The sequence below is a fragment of the Plutella xylostella genome, chromosome 9, assembly GCF_932276165.1.
Source record: "Plutella xylostella chromosome 9, ilPluXylo3.1, whole genome shotgun sequence".
Classification (NCBI taxonomy): Eukaryota; Metazoa; Arthropoda; class Insecta; order Lepidoptera; family Plutellidae; genus Plutella; species Plutella xylostella.
In genome coordinates, this window is record NC_063989.1 from 12,055,106 (window position 1) to 12,079,060 (window position 23,955).

A 23,955-nucleotide genomic window follows, 5' to 3' on the forward strand; every position below is an offset into this window, starting at 1 on the left:
ATATTATATCTAAATTAAGCAAGACGTGTTTGTATGATATTGCAACGATTTCATAAAATGTACCTATTATTGATTCAGTATTAGTTAAAAGTACTTTTATGTACTACATTTTCTATATACAATCAATAAAAAAGACTCATCGGTTCACACAAAATGTATCTCAAAAGACATCGTCGGATACAATCATATTTATGTAATTTCGTCTAAAAGGGGAATTATTTGATTCTCATAACACCCTGTTTTTTATTCTCACCGTTTTATGTACAACACGATTAAATGCCAAGCAATGTACACGCACAGCCTCCGCCAAGCGTCTATGTACTACTATTGTCTCGAACCGCCTCTCCTCTGGCTTACAACATATATATACTACAGGTCAACAGCTGCATTACATACACAACTGGTACATACAAAACTGTCAAAATCGATGACTAAATTTAAATATTAACCTAATAAACTAGGTTTAAACTATCCTTCTTTTTATTAACTTTAATAAGCTTATTTTAGGTCTAAACGAAACTACAAAGTCACACGTAAAATTTTCATACGCAAATATAAAACTATAACATAACTACACCTAGCCCGATTCAACGCTATCAAATTGTTGGTCAAATGGTTTAATTATTATTTTACAAAGCTTTGATGCTGATGATAAACATTTCAGTCGAAAATCATAAATAGCCACTAACGGAACTAAATAACGGATTAAATGTTAACTAGATCAACTATCTATAAAATATGTAGTTTCCAAAAATTCCGTATATTCGATGACGTATTGCTCATTAGTTGATCTAATTAAATGTTTACATAGTGAACTGATTGATACCTTATGTGATATTATTCTGCCTTCGGTCAATTTATGTCAACTTCAAAATAATTTCAACTTTTCTACATGATTTAAAATGTGTCCGGTGAATGACTGAGAGGATAAGATTTGCTTAAATTACATTTTCTTAAAACTACTTCTGACCAACCGCCCCTGCGACGCAGTTTAACCGCTACACTAGTCAAACAATGATCTGATCAGTCAATACTGTGATATCCCTTCATCAAACGTGTTTTTATTTATTACCAAAACTTATGGAAACTAAGATCTTAAATTATAATGGACAGATAACTCAAACTGTCTATTGGAAAATTTGCAATTTATAAGCCGGACTTTCTAGATAGACTTCCACACATAGTTACCTATTAAATAACTAAACGCTCTTTTAATTACACACAGCCATATACAACCGGCTCAATTCCTAACAGAATTCGCACATACGCTCGGGACACCACAGTACCGACTGATCAGGATCATAAGTTACTTAGTTAAATATAGCACGCGTCCTATGACAACTGTCAAATCCATACATTTTATCTGTCATCTGTTGGTTTTCAAGTGAAAACGAACTTTATTTGCCAGGCGTGAGCATCTGTCCACCAAACGTCACAAGACTCTTGCTATATTTTTACCACGCATTCTATACACATTCTTTGAAGCAGAGTAACATCTAGTAGGGTGTGAGCCGGCGGTCCTTAGACGACTTGGAGTTGTTGTCCTCATCCTTGTGTCGCGGGAACTTGTGCGAGCGGTGCACCCCCGTGGTCTGCACGGGCGCCGGCGCCAGCAGCTCCGACAGCCCGCCCAGCGCCGACAGCGAGCTCAGCGCGCCAAGGTTGGGCTTGCTCAGCAGCTGCGCTAGCGGGATGGCGGAGGCGAGCGGGCTGCTGCCCCCCGCCGCCGCGCCCCCGCCCGCCCCCGCCGCCCCCTCGAGGTTCGCCTTCTGCAGCTCCACACTGGCGAGGGGGGGGCAATGGGGCAATGAGAGGGTAGCTCGGGACGGACCGCCTCGAAGCGAGGGCAGCCGATGCGGAACAGGCGGGTTCTTAGGTTCCTACTCACTGGACGCAGAAACACGAGCTTAATTTAATAAACACCGCTGCAAAGTCCACTAGTGTGGAACGTTACAGAGGGTGGTTGCTACGAGTTCTGGTTCCAGTGGTAGTTGGATAAGGTTCGGAGTAGGTGTGCGGTGCACTCGGACTTGTGTCCGTAGCGCGGTATGGTGAAGGAGGTGAAGGTACTGAAGGTTTATGAAACATGTTATAAAAATGCCGCTCGTAATTTGAGAGGACTTTGTAACAAATGGTACACTTACCAAGCTTATTTCACCGACACCTGTGTTAATGTATTTTTGAATGCGTGTTTCCGTATCAGCTACCGTGGTTTTCGAAAATTGTCGACTTCGAAACAGTCCCGTGGAGGTAAAGGTAGTATTCGTTGGGAAATTATGGGGAATATTGAATTATTCAAGAGGTGGGTTCGTGGGCAGTTGATGTGGACAAGATTGGACAAAGATAACATTGGACATTGGATATTTATTCGGATGGAAAGAGTTATTAGGGAGGTGAAATCCGAGATCTTTTTATATTTGCAGCAATAACGATCCCTATAATATATTCTTAAACTCTATCAATGCGTGCCAGTAATAACAAAAGACACAGTTTAAAGCGGCGTATACACGATAACAGTTTGCGCTGACCAAACTCGGTCTCAGCCCTATCGTATATATTTTTAATCCATCCATCCAAAGGTTGTCTACACATTCCTCATAAACTTGCCGAACATTCACTCGGTCCGTGTACAGTTATCGTGTAACCGCCGCTTAAAGGTAAGCGCCCATCTTTCGGCACAATACGCAGTATTATTTGTAGGTACTTATGGAAATTCACACAGTTCCGTGCACTTCAACGCCATTGCGTTTCTCCATAGATTTATGAAAATCCGTTTGCTCCGACACGTATGAAACCAAAAGGCGGACGCTTACCATAATACTGCTTAACCAGTTAACCCTTCACACCTATACCCTATCTATCTACAGTACTTACCTCATATTGATGAGGTACTGCGCGAGCGCGACGGCGTCGGGGTTGCCGGTGATACTGATGGTGCGGTCCGTGGAGCCGCCCTCGCGCTCCTCGCAGTTGGATATCCGGATCATGGCGCCCGAGATCTGGCGGATCTCCGCGATCTTCGTGCCGCCCTGGTACGGAAAAGACAGAGGTTTTACACAGGTCATTTGCGCATGTTGCAACCAAAGTCAAAGTCAAATGTTTTTATTCATCGTATAAATGTATTTTTTTCTGATGAACGTCAACTTTTACAAACTACTCTCCGTTCGGATTTCTTATCTTCTCTTCCTGTCTTACGAGAACAACGGAGGCAAGAAACTCCTGAGCCATCTTTTCAACCAACTAAGTATTTCCTGTAAGCTGCGTTGTGGCCGCAATTAACAGGGAGCTAGTAGTGGAGGCTAAGTTAGCGCTCCTTGGCAGAGTGCCATGTTTAATGATGGAAGATAAGGGGCTGATGATGATGATGTATAAGTGGTGCAAGTAGGGGTAGAGTTGACGCTCCTGGACCGTCCTATGTTCAGATTCTGATTCATCATTCATTCATTCGATGTAAAATTTAAAATGATTTGCGGAAAGCTACAGATTCATCCAGATCCAGTGGCATGCTCTGGGCCTACTTCCAGCACTAGACTGCTAAAGCCTAAAGACGAAGATGAAGTTATATTACCTTCCCGATGATGCACCCGATGAGCTCATTGGGCACGCTCATCTCGTGGCTCTGCTGCGCGGGGGGCGGGGCGCCGCGCGCCGCCGTCGACCGCAGCTGCGACCCCGCCAGCGCCGCCAGCGCTGCTGGGAGACAAGGCGATGTTAGTATACTGTTATATGTTAATAACTAGCTGTCCCTGCGAGCTTCGCTTCGCCTTATAAAGTTTTCCCGTGGGAATCATCACGACCCATGACGTCCCCACTGCTGGGGCACAAGTCTCCTTCCAATGAAGGAAGGGTTTAGGCGTAGTCCACCACGCTGGCCTAGTGCGGGTTGGAGGACCCCAACACAAGCAAGCTTGTGCTGAGAGAGTTGTCGGGTAAGTGGGCAACCCGACTGTCAGATGTTTTCAAGCCGCCCGAAGGCCTCTGACTAGGCTTAACGACGGCATTCACTAACCGTTACATGTTGTGCAATGTGCATGACTACCAGAGGGACTAGTATGGGGCGCATTTAAGACGTGACCAAAGTTCTCCGTCGCGCTCGCTCAAACTCAAACTCAAACTCAAATTTTTTTATTCATCGTACAAATATAAAATTTTCTGATGAACGTCAATTTTTACAAATTACTCTCCGTTCGGATAAGGGGGGGCTCTTTCTGTCTAAGGAGAAGAACGGAGGCAAGAAACTCCTGAGCCATCTTTTCAAAAAAAGACTTAAAACTAGTTGGTATACAATACATATAAGCTTAATAATTATTATTATAATAATATGAGCAGAGCTAACTACTTATCACAGCCATGCATTAACGTCCTCTAAGTAATCATCAATTTTATAATAAGCTTTTTTACTGAGTTTCTCTTTAATGTAACACTTAAACTTATTCTCTGGCATTTGAGCAACTTCTGCTGGAAGCTTATTATAAAATCTAATATAGTACCCTAAAAACGATTTATTAACTTTCGCCAGACGCATCGCTGGAAAAGCCAGCTTATGCTTGTTCCTAGTATTAATGTCATGATTACTGCCAATTGTATCAAAAGTTGAAATATTCTTTCGTACATACATTAAATTGGAAAAAATGAACTGACATGGAACTGTAAGGATGTTAATTTCTTTAAATAGTTCTCTCAATGAATCCCTGGAACCAAGTTTGTATATAGAGCGGATGGCTCTTTTCTGTAATACAAATATAGTTTCAATATCAGCTGCTCTACCCCAAAGCAAAATGCCATACGATAATAAGCTGTGGAAATAACTAAAGTAAACTAATCTGGCGGTTTCAACGTCGGTCAGCTGTCTAATTTTCCGTACAGCAAAAGCTGCGGAGCTCAACCTTCCAGACAATTTTTCAATGTGAGGTCCCCACTGTAACTTTGAATCTATAGTCATCCCAAGAAAGACAGTATCATTAACTAGGTCCAATTTATTCCCATCTAGAATAATGTTAGTATCGCATTGTCTAACATTCGGCAGTGTAAATTTAATACATTTCGTTTTCTTAGAATTCAATAGAAGATTATTAACGGTAAACCAATCGTGTATGTCAGATAGAATTGAATTAATTTCATTAAAATTATTTTCTCTTCTTTTAACTTTAAAAAGCAAAGAAGTATCGTCAGCAAATAAAACTATATTAGTCAATTTTTCAACCATAAAAGGCAAGTCATTAATATAAATGAGGAATAAAAATGGTCCTAGAATAGATCCTTGAGGGACGCCTATTTTTACATGAGCCCCCTGTGATTTAGTATTGTTAATATCGACCCTTTGTTGTCTCTTGTCTAAATATGAAGATATCAAATCTAAAGCCTTTCCTCCTATTCCATAGTATCTAAGTTTCGAAATTAAAGTCTGATGGTCTACACAATCAAACGCCTTCGACAGATCACAGAAGACTCCAATAGCATCGTGATGGTCTTCCCAGGCGTCAAATATGTGATTAATCAACGCAGTACCGGCATCGGCTGTTGATTTGCCTTTTGTAAAACCATACTGCTGGCTATGAAACAATCGAGCATCATTGAAATGCAAAAGCATCTGACTGAGTATGACCCTCTCAAATATTTTACTCAAAACTGGAAGAACCGAGACAGGCCTGAAATTTGCAGGGTCCTCCATATCCCCACTTTTGAACAGAGGTATAATTTTACTAAATTTCATAAGATCTGGGAACACACCTTCAGCGATACATTTATTAAAGATGTTAGCTAAAATTGGGGCGATTTTATTAATAATAGAAAGAACAAATTTAACTTATTTAAATTTACATTATTGCTTGGCTCATGACGCTGCGCAATGTGAGTGAGCGCGATGCAAAACTTATGTCCCGTCTTAAATGCGCCCCGAGCCCAGGAGTGGTCACAGGTGAAGAGCAGTGAAGGCCATAATTTGTATGTAGGTATAGGTAGAATAAAAAAAAATCTCTATGTTTTTTACAATGCAGGCTAAAAATAATAATTTAGGATGCATTATGCCTATTATTATGGCGCCTCCGCCACCATCATAATAGGCCTGTGTCCAAATTTTCTATGGTCGCAAGTTATGAAGCCTCAAACCTGTAACTTCTAGATATTTTACAACACAGACAGAAGTATCTTTTACAGGTATGTGTGATCACAGTTCACTACTATGGGACGAACTGTGAAATCGCTAAAACATCTACTTTATACGTATTGGTAAGTATTTAACTTAAGTATTGAAACAGCAGATTTTTCGCGACTTCAACGTTCCTTAGTAAAATTCCTTCAGAAAAAACAAAAACCTTCCAGACAAGAATGATAAGAGCTTCTTGTATCTACATTATTTATTAAACGGAAACAGATTATGTATTGTGGATTAAAGATTCGATAATCTACGAGTCATAAAAACTAACAGCTCACATGACAATGCCAGAAAAATTAAAAGATATGTCTACGAAGAGATAATAGCCTAAAGAGATAAATCTTTGACACCTACATTAGCTAAAGACTAAAAGGTAAAAGAGTATTCAATTCACTAGTAGCTCAGGTCTAGTATTGTACCGATACGCTAAGAAGATCGGACCTTGGCATTAGTGTGAATAAGACTATCCATATGGCTCTTCATTCGTATCAGATAACTTAAGTATGCCTAACACTACTTTATTTTGCATAATGTTTACCATGTTTGTAACGAGATAGTGGTAAACTATTTACGATCACACATGGATTAAAATGTTCAATAGACAATGGATTAACTAACTAAACAATAACAATGTGTTTTGTTTCCTACAGCTAAATTTACGGCAGTTTATTGTGGAATTAGATCGATAGTGTGATTTTGATAACGATATCTTTTAAAATTGTACGGAATCATTCAAGGTATTATAGAAATTGTAAATCAATAAAATTTCACAATGAAAAAGTTATCTTTAAATTTACTACCCTAATACCGAGTACGATAATGTTTTCATATAAATTAGCATGTAATTTCGGAATCAAGCATAGTTACTAAACTAACAACAAACAGGTAAGCACAGAATTCCACTTGGTCTATTTGTCTCTCCTGTTTACTATTCCCAATAAGTATTTTTAACAAAACGAATTACTCGAACGACGTTCCAAACTAAAATTCCCGCACATCCTTTGTTATTATAATCCAAAAGATATATTTTTAGTAATGCATTATTGCTTGGTTGGATTACCAACCATCCCCCAAACTTTTACTCCCGAACATCAAACAACCCTAACAACGTTCCACCTCTAATCTTCTCCCTTCACCCGCAGCCAAGATGAAATTCCTAGTATTCGCCGCTGCCCTGGTCGCGCTCTCCGCGGCCGGCCCCACCAGGCCCGCGCTGCCGGCCTTCGAGCCCATCGCCATGGGTCCCGCTATCCTGGACTTCACCCCCGAGGCCGCGCCCGCCACCACCAGCGCCAACAACCCGCTCGTGCAGATCATCCTCAACATCAAGACCTCCGCCGCCGCCGCCGACGTCGTCGACGTGAGCCCCCTGCCCGTCGGAGCCGCCCCCACGCCCGTCGGCCTGCCCGCCCCCACCCCCATCACTGTTGTGGAAGCCGCCCCTACTCCCATCACCGTGGTTGAGGCCGCCCCCACCCCCATCACTGTCGTCGAAGCCGCCCCCACTCCCATCACTGTTGTAGAGGCCGCCCCCTCTCCCATCACTGTTGTTGAGGCCGCCCCCTCTCCCATCACTGTTGTTGAGGCCGCCCCCTCTCCCATCACTGTTGTTGAGGCCGCCCCCTCTCCCATCACTGTTGTTGAGGCCGCCCCCTCTCCCATCACCGTTGTTGAGGCCGCCCCCTCTCCCATCACTGTTGTTGAGGCCGCCCCCTCTCCCATCACCGTTGTTGAGGCCGCCCCCTCTCCCATCACCGTTGTAGAGGCCGCCCCCTCTCCCATCACCGTTGTTGAGGCCGCCCCCTCTCCCATCACTGTTGTTGAGGCCGCCCCCTCTCCCATCACTGTTGTTGAGGCCGCCCCCTCTCCCATCACCGTTGTTGAGGCCGCCCCCTCTCCCATCACCGTTGTAGAGGCCGCCCCCTCTCCCATCACCGTTGTTGAGGCCGCCCCCTCTCCCATCACTGTTGTTGAGGCCGCCCCCTCTCCCATCACCGTTGTTGAGGCCGCCCCCTCTCCCATCACCGTTGTAGAGGCCGCCCCCTCTCCCATCACCGTGGTTGAGGCCGCCCCCTCTCCCATCACTGTTGTTGAGGCCGCCCCCTCTCCCATTTCCGTCGTGGAGGCCGCCCCCGCCCCCGCCCCCGCTATGACCCTCCCCGAGATCCTCAACTAAGCGTTGGCATTTCCGAATCAAAGGAATGAAGCAGAGGTATTTTTGTGCTGAGTAACTATAGATTTCTGATGTAAACTTTATGAAGTAGAATGTTACCTCTGTTTAAATTGAAAGAATAAACCATCTTGTTTCAATTAATATGCATACTGTTTTTCTTTTAACCTTAAACTGAATCGTAATCGGTCGCAACGAACGAAAGACATTTTAGGTAAAAACATAATGTCATCAGATAGTAGCGTGGCAATTTTGCAAAATAATTATTATTGACATTCATAATCGTAAATTAAGTAAGTTGAACAAAAATGTACAAAAAAGTTGAACTTTAGAAGACTACAATTACCTATCTATCTATCTATCATATAAAACCAAAAAATTAAAGCTAATGCCCTGAATCTAATTTTATAAAATTTGGTTACCAAACAATGTAGGTAACAATAATTATTAAGGTAAAAGCAAATCATTATTCTAGTAAAGATAAAACTTAACTCAATAGAATAGAATAATAATTTATTAGAAAAATTTTAAACGTGTAAGTTAAAATGTTCTGACAGGTGACATAATATCCCAAAACCTGATGTCTAATTTATGTCATCTAGTGAATACCTACATTAATTAACTACTATCTATCTACAATATTTGGGTGACTGCTTATTAAATAGTAATGGAGTTCCTGTTTACTAGAACAAAGCTTTAAATAAAATGTGCATCTAAATAATTAAATAAGTATAATGATGTTACCTGCAGAGTTGTTACTTAGGTCACTGATCACTCTTCTTAGTTCAAGGATATCGGCGACCAACCTTTATAGTCTAATTTGTTCTAGGACTTTTGGAAATTCTCAAATAAATAACTTCTCCATAGAAACTTTATGAATCACGACACGTGACTTTTTTATCATGGAGAACTATTTCTTTTTTGCGAATTTTGCTCAGAATGACCCCTTGAGAGAATCACCTCTTTCAGCTTGGTATACCACTTTTTCAACAACCTTTAGTAAGTCAAAAGAGAGGGTGATTCAGATGACCAAACAACTTTAGTAAAAAAACTTTTGTACTAGGACTTTTGCTAATTCGAGAAAAAAACATTCTGCCAGTAATTAATTAATAACAACTAAGACCAAGTAAGAATTTATGGGGAAGCAACAACAAAATTGGGGCAGTAAATGCCCCAATTTTCAAAATTTGTGCAGAATCATAATGTTAGTCAGCTCTTTTTGGCTTACTAAACCAAAAAGTATTTTTTTACATACTTTTTTTACAGCCTTAAGACTTGTTAATTGCTATAGAAAAGAACGGCACACGATGTCAATCTACAATGGTGTTACCGCACAGCACATGATGTCAATCTATAATGGTGTTACCAAACACGATGTCAATCTACAATGGTGTTACCTAACTGCACAAACATGATGTCAATCTATAATGGTGTTACCTGCGGGGTTGAGTCCTCCTGCGTTGGCGGGCGCGAGGCCTCCCAGCCCGAGCGCCGCGAGCCCGGCCAGCGGGGACTTCGCCAGGCCACCCATCTACAACACGAGGGGGTGGGGTTAGAGAGGGGTTGATTATGGGGTTGGGGGTAAGGGATTAGACAGACGGAGAGCATTGCAAATTGCAGTCGGGTAGCAGTTGAAGATATTAAATTTGCGAGACCGAATTATTCCGGCCTATTTTTATGTTTTTGTGTAGTTGTGAATGAATTTGACACGAATGTTATAGAACTGCAAACAAACAGATTTCGATTACAGTTCAATTAATTCGTATCGATTGCTATCTACTGCAATTTGCAGTTGGATTGCAGTTGAAATGAGGTCCGTCTGCCTAAAGCCTAAGGTCGGATTATTCGAGACTTCGTTTGTATTGTGTATTTGAATTCGTCTCAACTTTGGCTTCAAGTTTACTTTACAGAGTAAATTATAGGTAGGAGCTAGGACCGATTACTCTTGAGTGGAAACCGTACACCGGCAAACGTAGTGATAAAGGCTTTAGCGGCCAGTTCAAGAGTTATAGCGATATCTATACAGTCCAAATGCCAGATGACAACCAATAGTGACATTTCATTTTGAATTTCAACCAATGAAGATAGGTCTACATGTCAGTGTTGGCTGCCATCATAGGAGTTAGAACTTTTGTGTGATACTATTTGAAAGACTTAAACACAGGTTCCATTCCATAGGTCATTAGTTGATTTAAATTTCTTATTTATATAAATACTTAATACTAGGTAATATTAATTATTGGAAGACCACATCACCAAGGGAAACAGTCTTTTATAACATAACAAGGTAGATCATTATAAACTACAAATACATGAATAACATACATTTCACTGATATCTGTTGTCATTGGACCAATATTTATCTTTACACATGTTTCTGATAAAATTTTGCGTTTTCTTTTGATCCATGGTAATTCAACTTTGACCGGACATAAGAATCTGCTTTTAACCTCATATAATTTATACCACATGTATATAAGTATTGATCAAATGACAACTTAACACAATATCCAGGGAATCTGAAAGCCTCAGGGGTCAAAATGCATGAACTCTCGCTCCAACTGCTTGTTTTCTCAGCTCCTTCGACACATGGAGGGACGCGGGGCGGGGCGCGGGGGGGACCACCTGGGACGCTGGACCCTAACAAACAACTAGAATTCGCAATCGATCAACCGAAAAAGTTCGCACAAGTGACCAGAGATGGCGCTGTTATAGCTTTTGCTTACGATAAAGACCTAGTCCGAAGGACCACGTTTGAAAGACGTGTTTGATTTGAAACACAGTCCTAGAGTGTAGCAAAAACTATAACGTGGCAAAGGAATGGAGGCCCATGGATGAAGGGTTTGCGAACTTTGTCGGTTACACCACACTTCACGAACCATCCCGTGAGATCTGTGAGCCCACGAATGGCACTGCCCGAGTACATATTCAAAATAACAGGTTAATTTTAATTTTATATCAATTTGCTACCGATTCGTTAGGCCATGCTTCCATGGTTAATTTGAACATTAAAGAGTCGCGTAAAATAATTAAAAGAGTGGGAAGAGGCGAGGGCAAGGCGAAATAAGGATAAGGTGCATTGAGGATGGGCGAAGGTAGACGTTCACCTTTTGCATAGAATATGTGCAACAAAATGTGATCGCAAAAGGTTTTTTACGAAAACCACGGCGATGCCAGAAAACAAACAGATAAAGCTTATACGACGGATACGCAATAGCCAACTCTATTACTTGTGCCGTAAAGTACAATGTCGACTAACGCTACAGGGTCAACAAGGGTCTACAACTAAAAGGATAACCAACGTGCATAACTTAGGGTAATTATAAGATCAGAAAGCGAGTCAAATATCAATTGCAAATAGAATTAACGGTTTTTAATGCTAAGGGTTTGGTTCTATGGTTATTCCATTCCGCTACTTAAGGGGGTAACATCCAAACCAACTGTGGGGTATAGAGGGCAGCACCATTCGAATAACACATCGCCTTAAAACCTCATAGAGAAGAGATACTCTACTGGAAGTTTAGTTACTGGGAGATTTGATCAAGTCCCGGGGACAGTGTATGGAATTTGTTTTCATAGATAACAAAGAGTACTGTAAGAAAGGCAATATATTTTATTAAACATTAGTTTTGTAGCACTGATGGTAGCATCTGAACCTATAATAATATGAGTCTGGCGTCAGTTACATACCTACCTCGGATTGATTTGGAATTTCATTTTACACTTTTTACATTAATAAAATCATGCATCCAATTTTCAAATTACTTACATTATTAGCCAAAGTCTCTAAACGGATAGTCGACGCAAATTTTTGGGATTACTTGTCAAATTAATTCATCAGCCAGCGTGACACCTACCATCAATCCAAAAGCAACCAAACTTATCCCTCTCTATTACAATATCTCTTCGTTATCTATGGATACTTAAACTTCTGTTTTGAATATACAATTCAGTGCATCGCGGCGTACAACACAGCGTACGACGACTATGGCGCTCGACCGATGCTTGTTCATTTCACGTAGAAGTATAAATTCATGGGCATGTTTTGTAACATTCACCGCTTATCAAACATATCTGGCAATGTACACTCACGAGCAATGAAAAAGTTGCACTCTCAAGTTGACGGCACCAAACAACCCCAATTTTTTCAAACATTTAATTTAAAATTTGAACAAAATATTACCGTTTATAGCTGGTAACATCCTGATGCTCTATTAAATGTACTTCAATATTGCAGAAGGCGTTATTAAGCTAGCCTTATCCGTTTAGGAGTAGGTAATTTGGCGCTTTTCTCAGTGGAACCTTTTCATTGCCCGTGAGTGTACTTCCACTGGTCACTTGCAGTAATCAATCATGTACACGGAGGTTTTAACCGCCGCGCGACAGTCGTAAGCCGCACGGAATTGCAAATCCACAACATCATATTCCACACCTGTCCCTCCCTCCCTATCTCTCTCTACTCCATATCTCTCTCTCTCTCTCTCTAGACTCACGAGGTGGTGTTCGTGCAGCGGGTGCACGAGCGGGGGCATCTTCATCTCCAGCAGCGGGAACATGGGCGGCAGCGCCGGCGGACTCTGTTGTGTGTGCAGTAGGGCAGAGAATCGCTTGAAAACTTGGCTTTATATGGTGCTGGTATAAATAGTTGCTTCCGAAAACTTTTATAGACCTAATCTAGGCCGTAGGGCAGAGAATCGCTTGAAAACTTTGCTATATATGGTGCTGTTATAAATAGTTACTTCCTATTTTTTTATAGAATGTTGTCTAGGTCGTAGGGGAGATAATCACTTTAAAACTTAGGTATAAATGGTGCTGTTATAAATAGTTGTTTTCGATAGTAAAGTTCTATTTCTGAAGGAATAGATGGCTTTCGCTGGCTACCTTCACATGGGCGGCAACAGCGCCGCAGGAGTCTGTTTTATACGCCGTAGAGGGAAGATCGCTTGAAAACTTGGCTTGTGTTGGTGATACAGACTGCTAGAACTTACTATCTATGTATCTGTATAGATATATCAGCTGTCGAATACCTGTATCACACCCTAGCTTGGGGTCGGATGGTCGTGTGTGAGATGTCCCCCACATAAATTATTATTATTATTACTACTATTAAGGAATAGAGGTTGCTTGCTAACTTTACTGGGCTAGTCCATAGCTATAGTATTCTGTAGCGTATAACGTAGGGAAGATAATTTTATTGCTTGAAGACTTGGCTAATTTTGGTGATAGTTTGCTAGAACTTACGATAAAATGATGTTCTATGTCTAATCAAATAGAGGTTGTTGTCGCTGAATACCTTTATAACATAGGCTAGCTAGACCATAGTACAATCTCTCAGTTGCTACGAGATATCGTTATCTTCGCTTACATTTCTTCGTTTATCGTTTATGAGTAAGTGTATTGCATATTATACTAATGCTTATGGTGTTACCTACTATGGTTAACTTTTTATAATAATGTAGAAGATATTGCTATTTCTACTTTGCGCTTCTGCTTTGAGATTAGCATTTAAAATTAATTATGTATTTTTTCCCAATTGAATTTAGTATCAGACAGCTACAATAATAAAACTGTTTCTTATATTAATTAGTGATTTTATTTCTATAAGTACAAAAAATATACAATCATGTACATAACAAATACAAAAAAAAACATGTTGATTTATTTTTCTCTATCAATACAGGAAACAGTGATTTCACTATGGCGAAATGTGTCAGATTAGTAATACAAATAGTTATTTTTCAATATCTACCTAGAGGTATAAGTAATTTTATATTAAAGAGATTTATTTTTGAGATAATCAACAAAATCCTAAATAACACATTGTTGGATATATTCGACATTTGGCACAGACATTAGTAGGTAATATCTACTTTACAAATTAATAGCCTAAAGAAAAATAAATGTTCAAAATTATAACAATCAACGAATACACGAAAAGGGAAATCAGTTTATAGCAACAACCTCCTTCATTCATGTGAAATAGCTACGCAAATTATGTAATTTTAAATTTTGTCACAATGTTAATGAAAATATAAAATTAAATCCTATTATAATATACGTACTTGTAAATTTGACCCTGTATGCAAGTTGATATTGTAAGTAACACAAAACTTACTTTTCGGAAGTTCGCAGTAAATGAACATCAATATCCTTCATAATAATTATTAGTCGAACATACAAACGAACGTTTGGTCCAACGAACTTTTTATTCACATTCACATCACAAATTGAGTTGTGAGTAAAATGCTCGTTAAACGAAATATTTATGTCAGCTAACAGTTCATTGGTCAATCGATTGTAGATGAATGACTACAGTGAACAGATTAATACACTCACAATCAATGAAATAGTTCCATTTGCCAATCACCTTCCACATATCACTGGAACTTTTTAATTGCTAATGAGTGTATATCACCCACAAGATAGGCCAATTGCCAATATTTATCAGTTATTTACACGCTGATCGGCAAACCCAACCACACCACGATGTAGAACACCTAACAACGCCATCTAGCGGTTACTAGAGTGAACAAACTGTCGGAACAGCATGCGACATGCACTTACGTCTTGCGCGGGCACGGCGTAGCTGCCCTGGATGGTGTAGGCCTGCCCGCCCGCCAGGATCACGGGCCCGGAGACATTGGGCTTGGGTCGGTACGGGATGGTCGCGCCTTTCGGGGGACTCTGGAAGGCGGAGAAATGTTGGGGTGAGAAAATAATATTATATGTATACTGTGAAAACAGCTCAAAAAGTGGAAGTTTATAAAAATAAATAAAAATGAGTATGAGAATGTTTCAATAAGGAAAAAAATTCATTTAGTATTTGGTACGGACACGTTCGGCTTTGGCCGGTACGGGATGGTTGCGCCTTTAGGAGGACTCTGGAAGGCGGAGAAATGTTGGGGTGAGAGAATGTACGGTCAGGTGCAAAGAAACCTGACCCCCCTCTCATACTAACTATGATTCTGAGGGGGTCAGGTTTATCTGCACCTTACTGTACATTGTACACAAATGGTTTATAGGTAAGTTAACACACTTATTACTAATATTGTTCCTTCAAAGATACACAAGTAGGTAGTAAAACAATAGTTCATTGGCAGTTATTTGTTTTTTACCATTCAATGTTTTTTACATGTTTCGCACATCACGCAGCTCAGTAAGAGACAAATAAATAAATTACAGTATTATCGAGAAGGCAAACATAGCGTAAGAAGCAGTAGAGAGTAAGCACAATGTATACCCTTCGCTCTTACGGTAAAGGAAAACATCGTGAGGAAACCTGCATATCTAGATTTAGCACATCTAGATATGTGAACCCACCAACCCGCAGTGGACCAGCGTGGTGGGAAATGGTCCAAGCTTAGGAAGGCAGTTTAGACCTTGGGGACATGCACAAAGGTTCCATACGAGAGAGCCAGGTGCAGGTACTGACACCCCCACAGAGAATAAAATAGAATGTATTTATACATCGACAATACATAGATTTGATGATAATGATGATGACGACATTTCAATCGTCAAGAATATTAGTCCACTTAACTACAAGAAACATTTAATTTCACGACGACCGAATGGCGCAGTGGTTAGTGACCCTGACTGCTATGCCGAAGGTCCCGGATTCGATTCCCGGCTGGGGCTAATATTTGTTTAAAGACAGATATTTGCACTCGGGTCTTGGGTGTTGATGTTTATATTTAGTATCTATCTATCTATGTATTTGTGTAGATATATCAGCTGTCCGATACCCATAACACAGGTCCTGCCTAGCTTGGGGTCGGGTGGCTGTGTGTGAAGATGTCCCCACATATTATTATTATTATTAGTAACAGTTAGTAGTTTGTGGTGGTCGAGGACAGCGCGTTAGGGCACGCACACTTTTAGTTCACTCTCAGTGATAACTAGTGATAAGCAAACGTATCCCGTACATTTCGATCCACAACAACATTAGTCCATTTAACCACAACAAACATTAAATTTCCCTTTGGCCATCCCACTTTCACTTCGACTTCGACTTTACCTCGAGCATGACACAGCAGATGTGGTAGATGCACTGCGTGATGGCGTCGCACGCGCCGCTCACCGTCACCGCGCGCTCCGTGGAGTTGGGCAGCATCTCCGACGCCACCTGAAAGATGAGTGTCGAATGTGATGGTATAGTTGTTGCGTTTGTGGACTTGAAGTAGGGGAACAGTGTCGAATTTGTTGTTACAATTATTGCGATTTTTAGGACAAGACGTGTCAAATGTTGTTATAGTTATTGCGTATGTACTCTTGAAGTAGGGACAAAGTGTCAAATGTGCTGTTAAACTTATTGCGTTTGTACGTTTTAGGGTTTCGTGAGTAATATTCATAATTTGGAAAGTAAAAGCGTAACAGGACGAAGCATACTTGAATGAATCAGCCTACTGAATGAACACATGAACGGTTGCACAAGAGCGCCTCCAGTGCGAAAAGAGTATTGATTCATAGAAAACAAGTGTGAAATGTGTTGTTACACTTGCAGCTTTTCTTGCCTACGAGTCACATCATGAGTGAATGAAGGACCTGTATGTGAATGAATGCTACCTGTATGTTAGCCCCAGTAATGTCGCGGATCTTCTTGATCTTGGAGCCGCCCTTGCCGATGAGCGAGCCGCACTGCGACGCGGGCACGATGAGTGAATGAATGAACTCTACCTGTATGTGAATGAATGAATGCTACCTGTATGTTGTACCGTTGCCGACCCGTTGGTCCGATGACATTAGGAGAGTGACTGGACCAAACTGGATGAGAGTAGCGCAGGACCGTGCGACTTGGCATTACATGGAGGAGGCCTATACCCTGCAGTGGGTTGACATAGGCTGATTATGATGATGATACCAGTATGTTAGCGCCAGTGACGTCGCGGATCTCCTTGATCTTGGAGCCGCCCTTCCCGATGAGTCACTTCATCAGTGAATAATAAATGATTGAATGAAGGTCATGTGAATGAATGCTACCTGTATGTTAGCGCCAGTGACGTCACGTATCTCCTTGATCTTGGAGCCGCCCTTCCCTATCAGCGAGCCGCACTGCGACGCGGGCACGATGAGGCGCAGCGTGATGGGCGCGCGGCAGCCGCCGCCGCCGCCGCCGCCCTCGCTGAACTGGGAGCACCACTGCGGGGGGGAACGGTATGGTGTGAGTTTTGAGTAGTCTGTGATAGTGTTTAGTCTGTGGAAGTAGATTTGGACGTGATTCTCAGCTATAGAGTCAATAATCCGCCCGCTGGCGTCGTGGACGCGCCTGAATTTTGATTCCTAGTTTGGTTGGTGCATAGAGGGCTGATCTGATAAGTGACCCAATTTCTTAAGTGTCTCATATTTTCATAAAATATAGCATGTGTACTATGACGTTTGATAGACGGAACCTGCCAGGTAACTAGTTCTTTTTTCCTTGAAAACCAACAAATGACAAACAAAATGCATGGATTTGACTGCTGTCATAGCGCTCACGCTATGTTTTACCAAGTATAGCTAGTACATACTTCCTCAAACTTCTTGCAGATGAGCGTGAAGGCCTTGAAGATGGCGCTGGTGTTGCCGGTGACGGTCACCACGCGCTCCGGACACGACCCGTCCGATATGTTGATCTTAGCGCCGGACTGGAAAACATAGGGTTGTAGGATTAGTCATGAAGGAGAATTTCGTATGAACAAGTTGAGAGCAAGTGCTACATTTTGTGGAGTCGAAATCAGTAATATTGTTGTTATACGACGACGTTAAAACTTTCTCCCTTATGAAAAAAGAAAGGTTTATCATCATCGTGTCAACACAAGTCTACTGTAGACATGATGTAGCTGTGTTACCATAAAAAAAATGTTTAATTTTTTTAATGTTAGGCTTCTAATAACTTGTCGTAAAATTGATTCCCAGTAAGAAGCACAAAATTAAACATGTATAACTCTTTTAATTTTCGGCTTCTATTAACTTCCTTCTATTTACTTGTCGTAAAATTGATTCCCAGTAAGAAGGCTTTAGAGTAAAATACCGTAGCAAATAGTAGCAATCAAGAGCTCTGAGCTGAGAGACGAGTTCTAAACATAATATCTTCCAAATAATTTGTTGTCTAAGATCAGCAAGATTTCTCCGAAACAATAATAGAGTAGCTAAATAAAGCAAGATCAGAAATTTAAATTAATTATAACATAATGAACAAACCTCTTCTCTGAACCGTTTGACAATTTCTCCCTTCTTGCCAATGATACTGCCAACTTCCTGCGAAACAAACGAAAACAAATCAACAACCGCTTACACTAAATATACGTGCATGCACTTTGCTTAGCAAATGCCGGACCTATTAGCTAAAAATACTGCGGAGTCGCATTGGCAAGTATTGTGCAACTCAGCCCTAATTAATGCAGTCGCAAGATTTATCTCGCGAAAGATTTCCCGTCTAGCGGCCAATAATAGTGGTGGAGTATTTGGCTGCAAGAATAGCTGGTCCGTGCGAGTGGTGACTCCGGCACAATGCGAGGCATCCGCCGCCCGCAAATAGACCCGCGCCTGATGGATCGCGGGTCGAGGACCTCGCTACCTGCCGCCTTGGTGCGATCACCATCGACTGATACTTTCATACACTTATGATCAGCAATATGCGACATAGCACACGAGCCTATAAATCAGCCCACTGCCAGGCTTCTGGCTTGAATCTACACCCCATTCTTTATGTACGCCCTTTGAAACACAAGGGTGGTAAACTTCAGCCTATAAGCCAAGTATCGTAGTTTTTATTGTTCCATCGGCCACTTTTTATAAGTGTTTTAAATTGACGAAATTTACATTATAAAACTTAAGATAATATACAGTACATAAATCCCGCAAATTCACAGGACAGCATAGCTCTGACCGTCTACTGTGACGTATGGGATGCTCAGGGGCCCTTTGTCATCCGATACGCTTTTGTATCCCCCTCCGCAATGTGATACAGCCAGACTGGCTGCTTTAGGTATATCTATATACTTTCACAATAAGCTATATAGCTTTTTTATAAGGTTAGAAATAGAAGAGATATTGTGCATGTAAAGCAGGCATATCACAAGCTGATTGGAAAAAGCTTAAGACAAGAATTAAAGATCAAAAGAGTTTTCGTGTTAGGTGTGATCATGCCTCGTTGGGAAGATGTGCAAGAATGAGACTACGTTAATTTTGATTGTGATAATAATTATAATAATCGAAGCATAAAGCTAACATACAGGTGATATAATTATGTCTTATGCGAACTTATTATAGTGTGACTGTGAGTGAATAAGAAGCTCTGACATTGCACAATGCAGGTACGATTTAATCGTGGAAGATAAGAGGGCAGGTATATCACGACCCTGAGATAATAATTATACGCGAGGAACGGGCTTCCAGTTTTAGTCTACCCTTCTTGTAAGACAGGTGTGAGCTGTGAGCGTCTGCTTGTATGCCCTTCCTCACTTCAGGTTTATGTAAATTACGTGCAGGAACAATAACATACATCAAGTTAGCTCTAAGTAAACGCATCGCGGGGCCGCTTTCACGTCGCATGTGAGAGCAGCGGGGAGAATAATAAGTGGCGGAGATATAATGTGCACGGCACATGCATGTTGTCACTGCACATGTGACTATTGTTCCACACTTGCTACTTTATATTAGAACTGTTACTTTTACGTAATAATTATGCGGTTTTGCCGGCACGCCCTCGAGGAAATATGTAAGCGAGTACATTGATCGTGTAATGAATCTTGGCACAAAAACTGTAAACGGAAATTTCGGGTAAACGTTCTGCAATCGCATGAATTATGTACAGGTAGCGAAGCAGTCTGAAAAAGTTTCAGTTTTTTACGCAGATATACATAACAGAAGTGTGTGTTTGAAGCCACGTGGCGACTACAGGCATGCGGATCTCTTGCTCCATTGAGTCCCGGAGTCCAGTCGCCGATCCCGACAGGGCGCGAACAAAAAAATGAACACCCAACGCTATTTTAATTAGAAAAGGATCGACAAGTCTGAGCGGCTGCCGATAGTTGGCCGCTCGCCAGATGTACTTTATATTGGATTAGGTCCAATTAAAAGAATCGCTGCTAGATGTTCCCTAGGTACTGCTAGTGATGGGACATCATCATTTATCTCGCATATCGGCCCGATCGCGTCCGTCGGGCTAAATCTGTTTACAGGTTGGCGTCGCGCGGGCCGACTGCTGCGGGTCACTGGCGGAGAGTGCGGGCGGGAATCGGCGCGAGGTGGTCGTGAACTGTGTCTTAGTAAATGCTGCATTTACGCGCACAAATTGCTTTTTGATTGCGCGATGTCTGCGAGTTATGAAATGAGGAGCCGCCGCCGGTCGCGGGTGTTTGGCCTCATTATTTTCTATGTCGTGATCCCATAAATTTGTATCCTGATACAAGTTCCTATAGTAGACTGTAGTAATAAGATGTCTCAGAAATACCTATGTTCGGAAAAATATAGGTCAAACACCTAAAGATTGAGAGCATGTTTTTATTGATGCCTTCACTTTATTATCTTTATTGTGACATGAAAATATAATGTCGCGATAAGTTAAATGAAACACACCTGTCTCTGCGCTACTGGCACAAATATTTAGCTCAGTGTACCTACTGAAAGTTTCATTTAATTTTTGATAACCATTAGGCATTGCTATAATACAAATTCTTCATTAGGTAATTTTCTCCCTTAACTCAATGAGTTGAAACGCAACACCAAATGGGTACCGTATATTATTCCCATTGCCTTACTCAGGTATTTAAGTATGTTGGTGACCGTCGTACAATTATCCATTGTTATCAGGTTGGGTCCACATAATTGGCTCATGTAAATAGTATTAGGCTGGTAACCAATAATTATGACAAGGATTAGCGACAACATGGCAGCAAATTACCTACATACAGTGAGCAAGCCCGCACAGTAACTGGATCCACTGCACAGAAACCAGCCAAGTGCTGATCTCCTAACAGGATTTACATACCCGCGACACACTGCCTTCATATCCACAAAACTACTTATTTTCTCCAAATGTCTAGGCTTTTTAGCCAAAGGATTTTTGATGAAGTAGTTACTTGCTTATGTTTATTAGAATATCAGTACAATGAATATGCATTTTATTCCAAAGAAATAATCACTTTCCTAATAATTATGTTTGCATTTACATCATGTGGTCAAACATAATTTAACTAGAAAAATATTATAATGGTTCTTTGTATCAGTAGTAGCTTGGTTCTGTTAAGTTAGGCATAGTAGTTACCAGAAAGCTCAATAACCATAATTAACAGAAAGAGACATTTTATTTTAATTATTGTTACAGTATACACACAAAACTAAACTGTTAGTTTACATAATGTTTTTCAATAAAATATTATTGAACCAGAGTACAGACAATATAGAATCAATTGGAAGAATTCCTGAAGAAGATAACAATCTCTAGGGATCTAGTAACAAAGGAATAGATTAAGATTCTAATATGTGGGTAACTACTGCAAAGCCACAGCACGGAATAGGATAGACTAATCACTATGAAACTATGCAAAGTTATGGGGGTCTACAGGGCACATATATTCAACTAACACACAGATAGAACCATTAAGAGTAGTCAATGTTTACTTTAAACAGAGTGAAACATTCTGAAGAGATAATATTTGATGCGAGGCCTTACATAGTGGCATCCATATGCAACATTAATCTGCACCATAATTAAGTGCATGCATATCGCATAATATTCACGGCGAGTCAATAGAAAAAGTTGTGATCTCTTACCTTCCCTTGCATGATCAGTCTGATGGTGAGGGTGACCTTGGAGTCCTCCTCGAGCTGGGCGGGAGCTTTCTCCAGATCCATGCTGGAGCCGTGCAGCGAGCGTGGAGCGAGGGGGCGGACAGGGGCACCGGGGCACTCCACTCAACTAATGGCGGGGACCAGGGCTCTTGGCACTCACGCAGGCAGGGTAAGCTGGAATGACAGGCGCACATCTCAAAAGGGGCGTCCAAAGGTGATGAGCGGTCTAAAGGTACGGGAGGTGGGCGTCATTAAAGCAAAGCTAATTACCGAGTATTTATTTACAATGGTCGGTGACCGAGGCAGTGGGCAGCGGGGCGGCGGGCGCGAGCGCGCGGAGTAACTGGACCGCCGCGACCGGATCCGCCGCCGCCGCCGCCGCCGGTGCCGTTACTTGAACTCAGACTCGCGAGCGACATAACCTCCCGGCGCGCCTCATGGCTTGGCGACTGCCGACCGGGTTATCGATCTCGCTAATGTCCCAAACAAAACTAGCCAGCCCTACAAGCTACTGTGCACGGCCGCAATTCTTACCTCGTTGGGTTTCACACTTCACAACAACAACATAACAAATCTTAACACTAATATTATCACCAGTATGTGTATAAAATCACACGTATCACAAGATTTGCTTTGTCAATAATAAATTAAAAAATTCGACGTAAGTGACGCGTCGAGTGTAGTTGCTTGAATGAAATGTCACTGTCATTTTAGGGTTACCATAGTAGAAATGTTTAATTCTACTAAACTTATAAAAAAACTACTAATATTTTTTTGTTGCTAGTATTATAAAATATGAAATACATTGTAGGTAGGTATTCAGGTTTAATAACATGTTTAAACTATTTTTTACAGAAGTGACTTATTAATAAAGTTATTAATTTTAGTTTGGCGGGCTATATTTAATTGTATTGACCAAACTTTGTCCCTCAAATTACGCAGCATCATCTTTTAGGATCGGTCTTTAAGGACAGGTCGTTTTCAGTAGCTTATAGGTAAATGAGAAACTTGTTGACATTCAAAGCAGAAAATATTGTCCTTATGAGACTCATTCTCGATAGTATAGTTCTGTGAGACTCATGAATCTCATGATTTCCAGTCAGCCAGAAAGTTTGAGGGTACGTACATATTATAGAGGCTTTAATCTGTAATGCAATTATTTTTTTTTTAATGAAAAAAAAAATTGAACAGGTTGACGATGACAGCCTGGTGCTATAGTAATAATTATTATTATTGAAAACTACCTACATCTAGCTATTTAATTTTTTATGACAAGTAAGGTAACGGAAAAGTAATAATGGAATTTTTACATTGATTTTAGTGGTTGTTTTTGTAATAATTTATGTGTGTTTATTTATTATATTTTTTGAGGCAGAGTGGTTATATTTTTTTTTGGTTGGTGCTCGATGACATTATGATGACGTACAAAATTTTATAACAGAAAATGGCGGAGAATCCCGTACGTTGGACCTAATATAAAGAGGCCTTTGCCCAGCAGTTGGAAACAACGTAAGATATTTAAAAATATATATTTAGAAAAAATCCAATTCAATATTTAGGTATAATCATTCTTGTTAATACTGAACAAGCTATTTTATTGATGTAATATTTTTTTAATAAAACCTGTTCTTTGACATGAATTCTACCATCACATTAGTATTTTTCAATTGTGGCAACATTTAATAGAGAGTTGCAATGTGCGAGCGAGATGCACGCTATCGCAAGGGTGGGGAAAAGGGAAAACTTTTCAAAGTTGGTTCTTTGTCTTATTTTCATGTTTAACTTTTTACCAGATAGGTAGGTAATTTTGAAAAAAGTTTTGAGTACCTACCTATGTGTAATTCGTCTAAGAAATCCT

At 40.8% G+C, this 23,955-nt stretch overlaps 2 protein-coding genes across 7 annotated transcripts in view; one reads left to right on the top strand and one right to left on the bottom strand.

The window, feature by feature from the left end:
• Positions 1-23,955, bottom strand: part of LOC105395354 (poly(rC)-binding protein 3) — a 172,293-nt gene that overhangs the window by 2,114 nt on the left and 146,224 nt on the right. The window contains exons 1-11 of one of the 6 annotated variants that reach the window (XM_048623139.1): positions 22,368-22,556; positions 22,080-22,271; positions 18,504-18,560; positions 17,831-17,947; positions 17,304-17,462; positions 16,342-16,449; positions 14,889-15,008; positions 9,762-9,855; positions 3,569-3,693; positions 2,875-3,029; positions 1,430-1,782 (exon numbers count right to left, since the gene is read on the bottom strand). In XM_048623139.1, the coding sequence (XP_048479096.1) occupies positions 1,497-1,782; positions 2,875-3,029; positions 3,569-3,693; positions 9,762-9,855; positions 14,889-15,008; positions 16,342-16,449; positions 17,304-17,462; positions 17,831-17,947; positions 18,504-18,560; positions 22,080-22,160 (1,302 nt within the window). In that variant the 5' untranslated portion in view covers positions 22,161-22,271; positions 22,368-22,556 and the 3' untranslated portion in view covers positions 1,430-1,496. Of the gene's footprint in view, positions 1-1,429; positions 1,783-2,874; positions 3,030-3,568; positions 3,694-9,761; positions 9,856-14,888; positions 15,009-16,341; positions 16,450-17,303; positions 17,463-17,830; positions 17,948-18,503; positions 18,561-22,079; positions 22,272-22,367; positions 22,557-22,631; positions 22,805-23,955 lie in introns of those variants that run through there. The other 5 variants (XM_048623140.1, XM_048623137.1, XM_048623142.1 and 2 more) reach the window with 5 other exon arrangements.
• LOC119694885 (foot protein 1 variant 1) lies at positions 6,899-8,468 on the top strand. The gene is made up of 2 exons (XM_038122345.2): positions 6,899-7,039; positions 7,297-8,468. The coding sequence occupies exon 2, from the start codon at positions 7,302-7,304 to the stop codon at positions 8,328-8,330; it is 1,029 nt and encodes a 342-aa protein (XP_037978273.2). The 5' UTR covers positions 6,899-7,039; positions 7,297-7,301; the 3' UTR covers positions 8,331-8,468.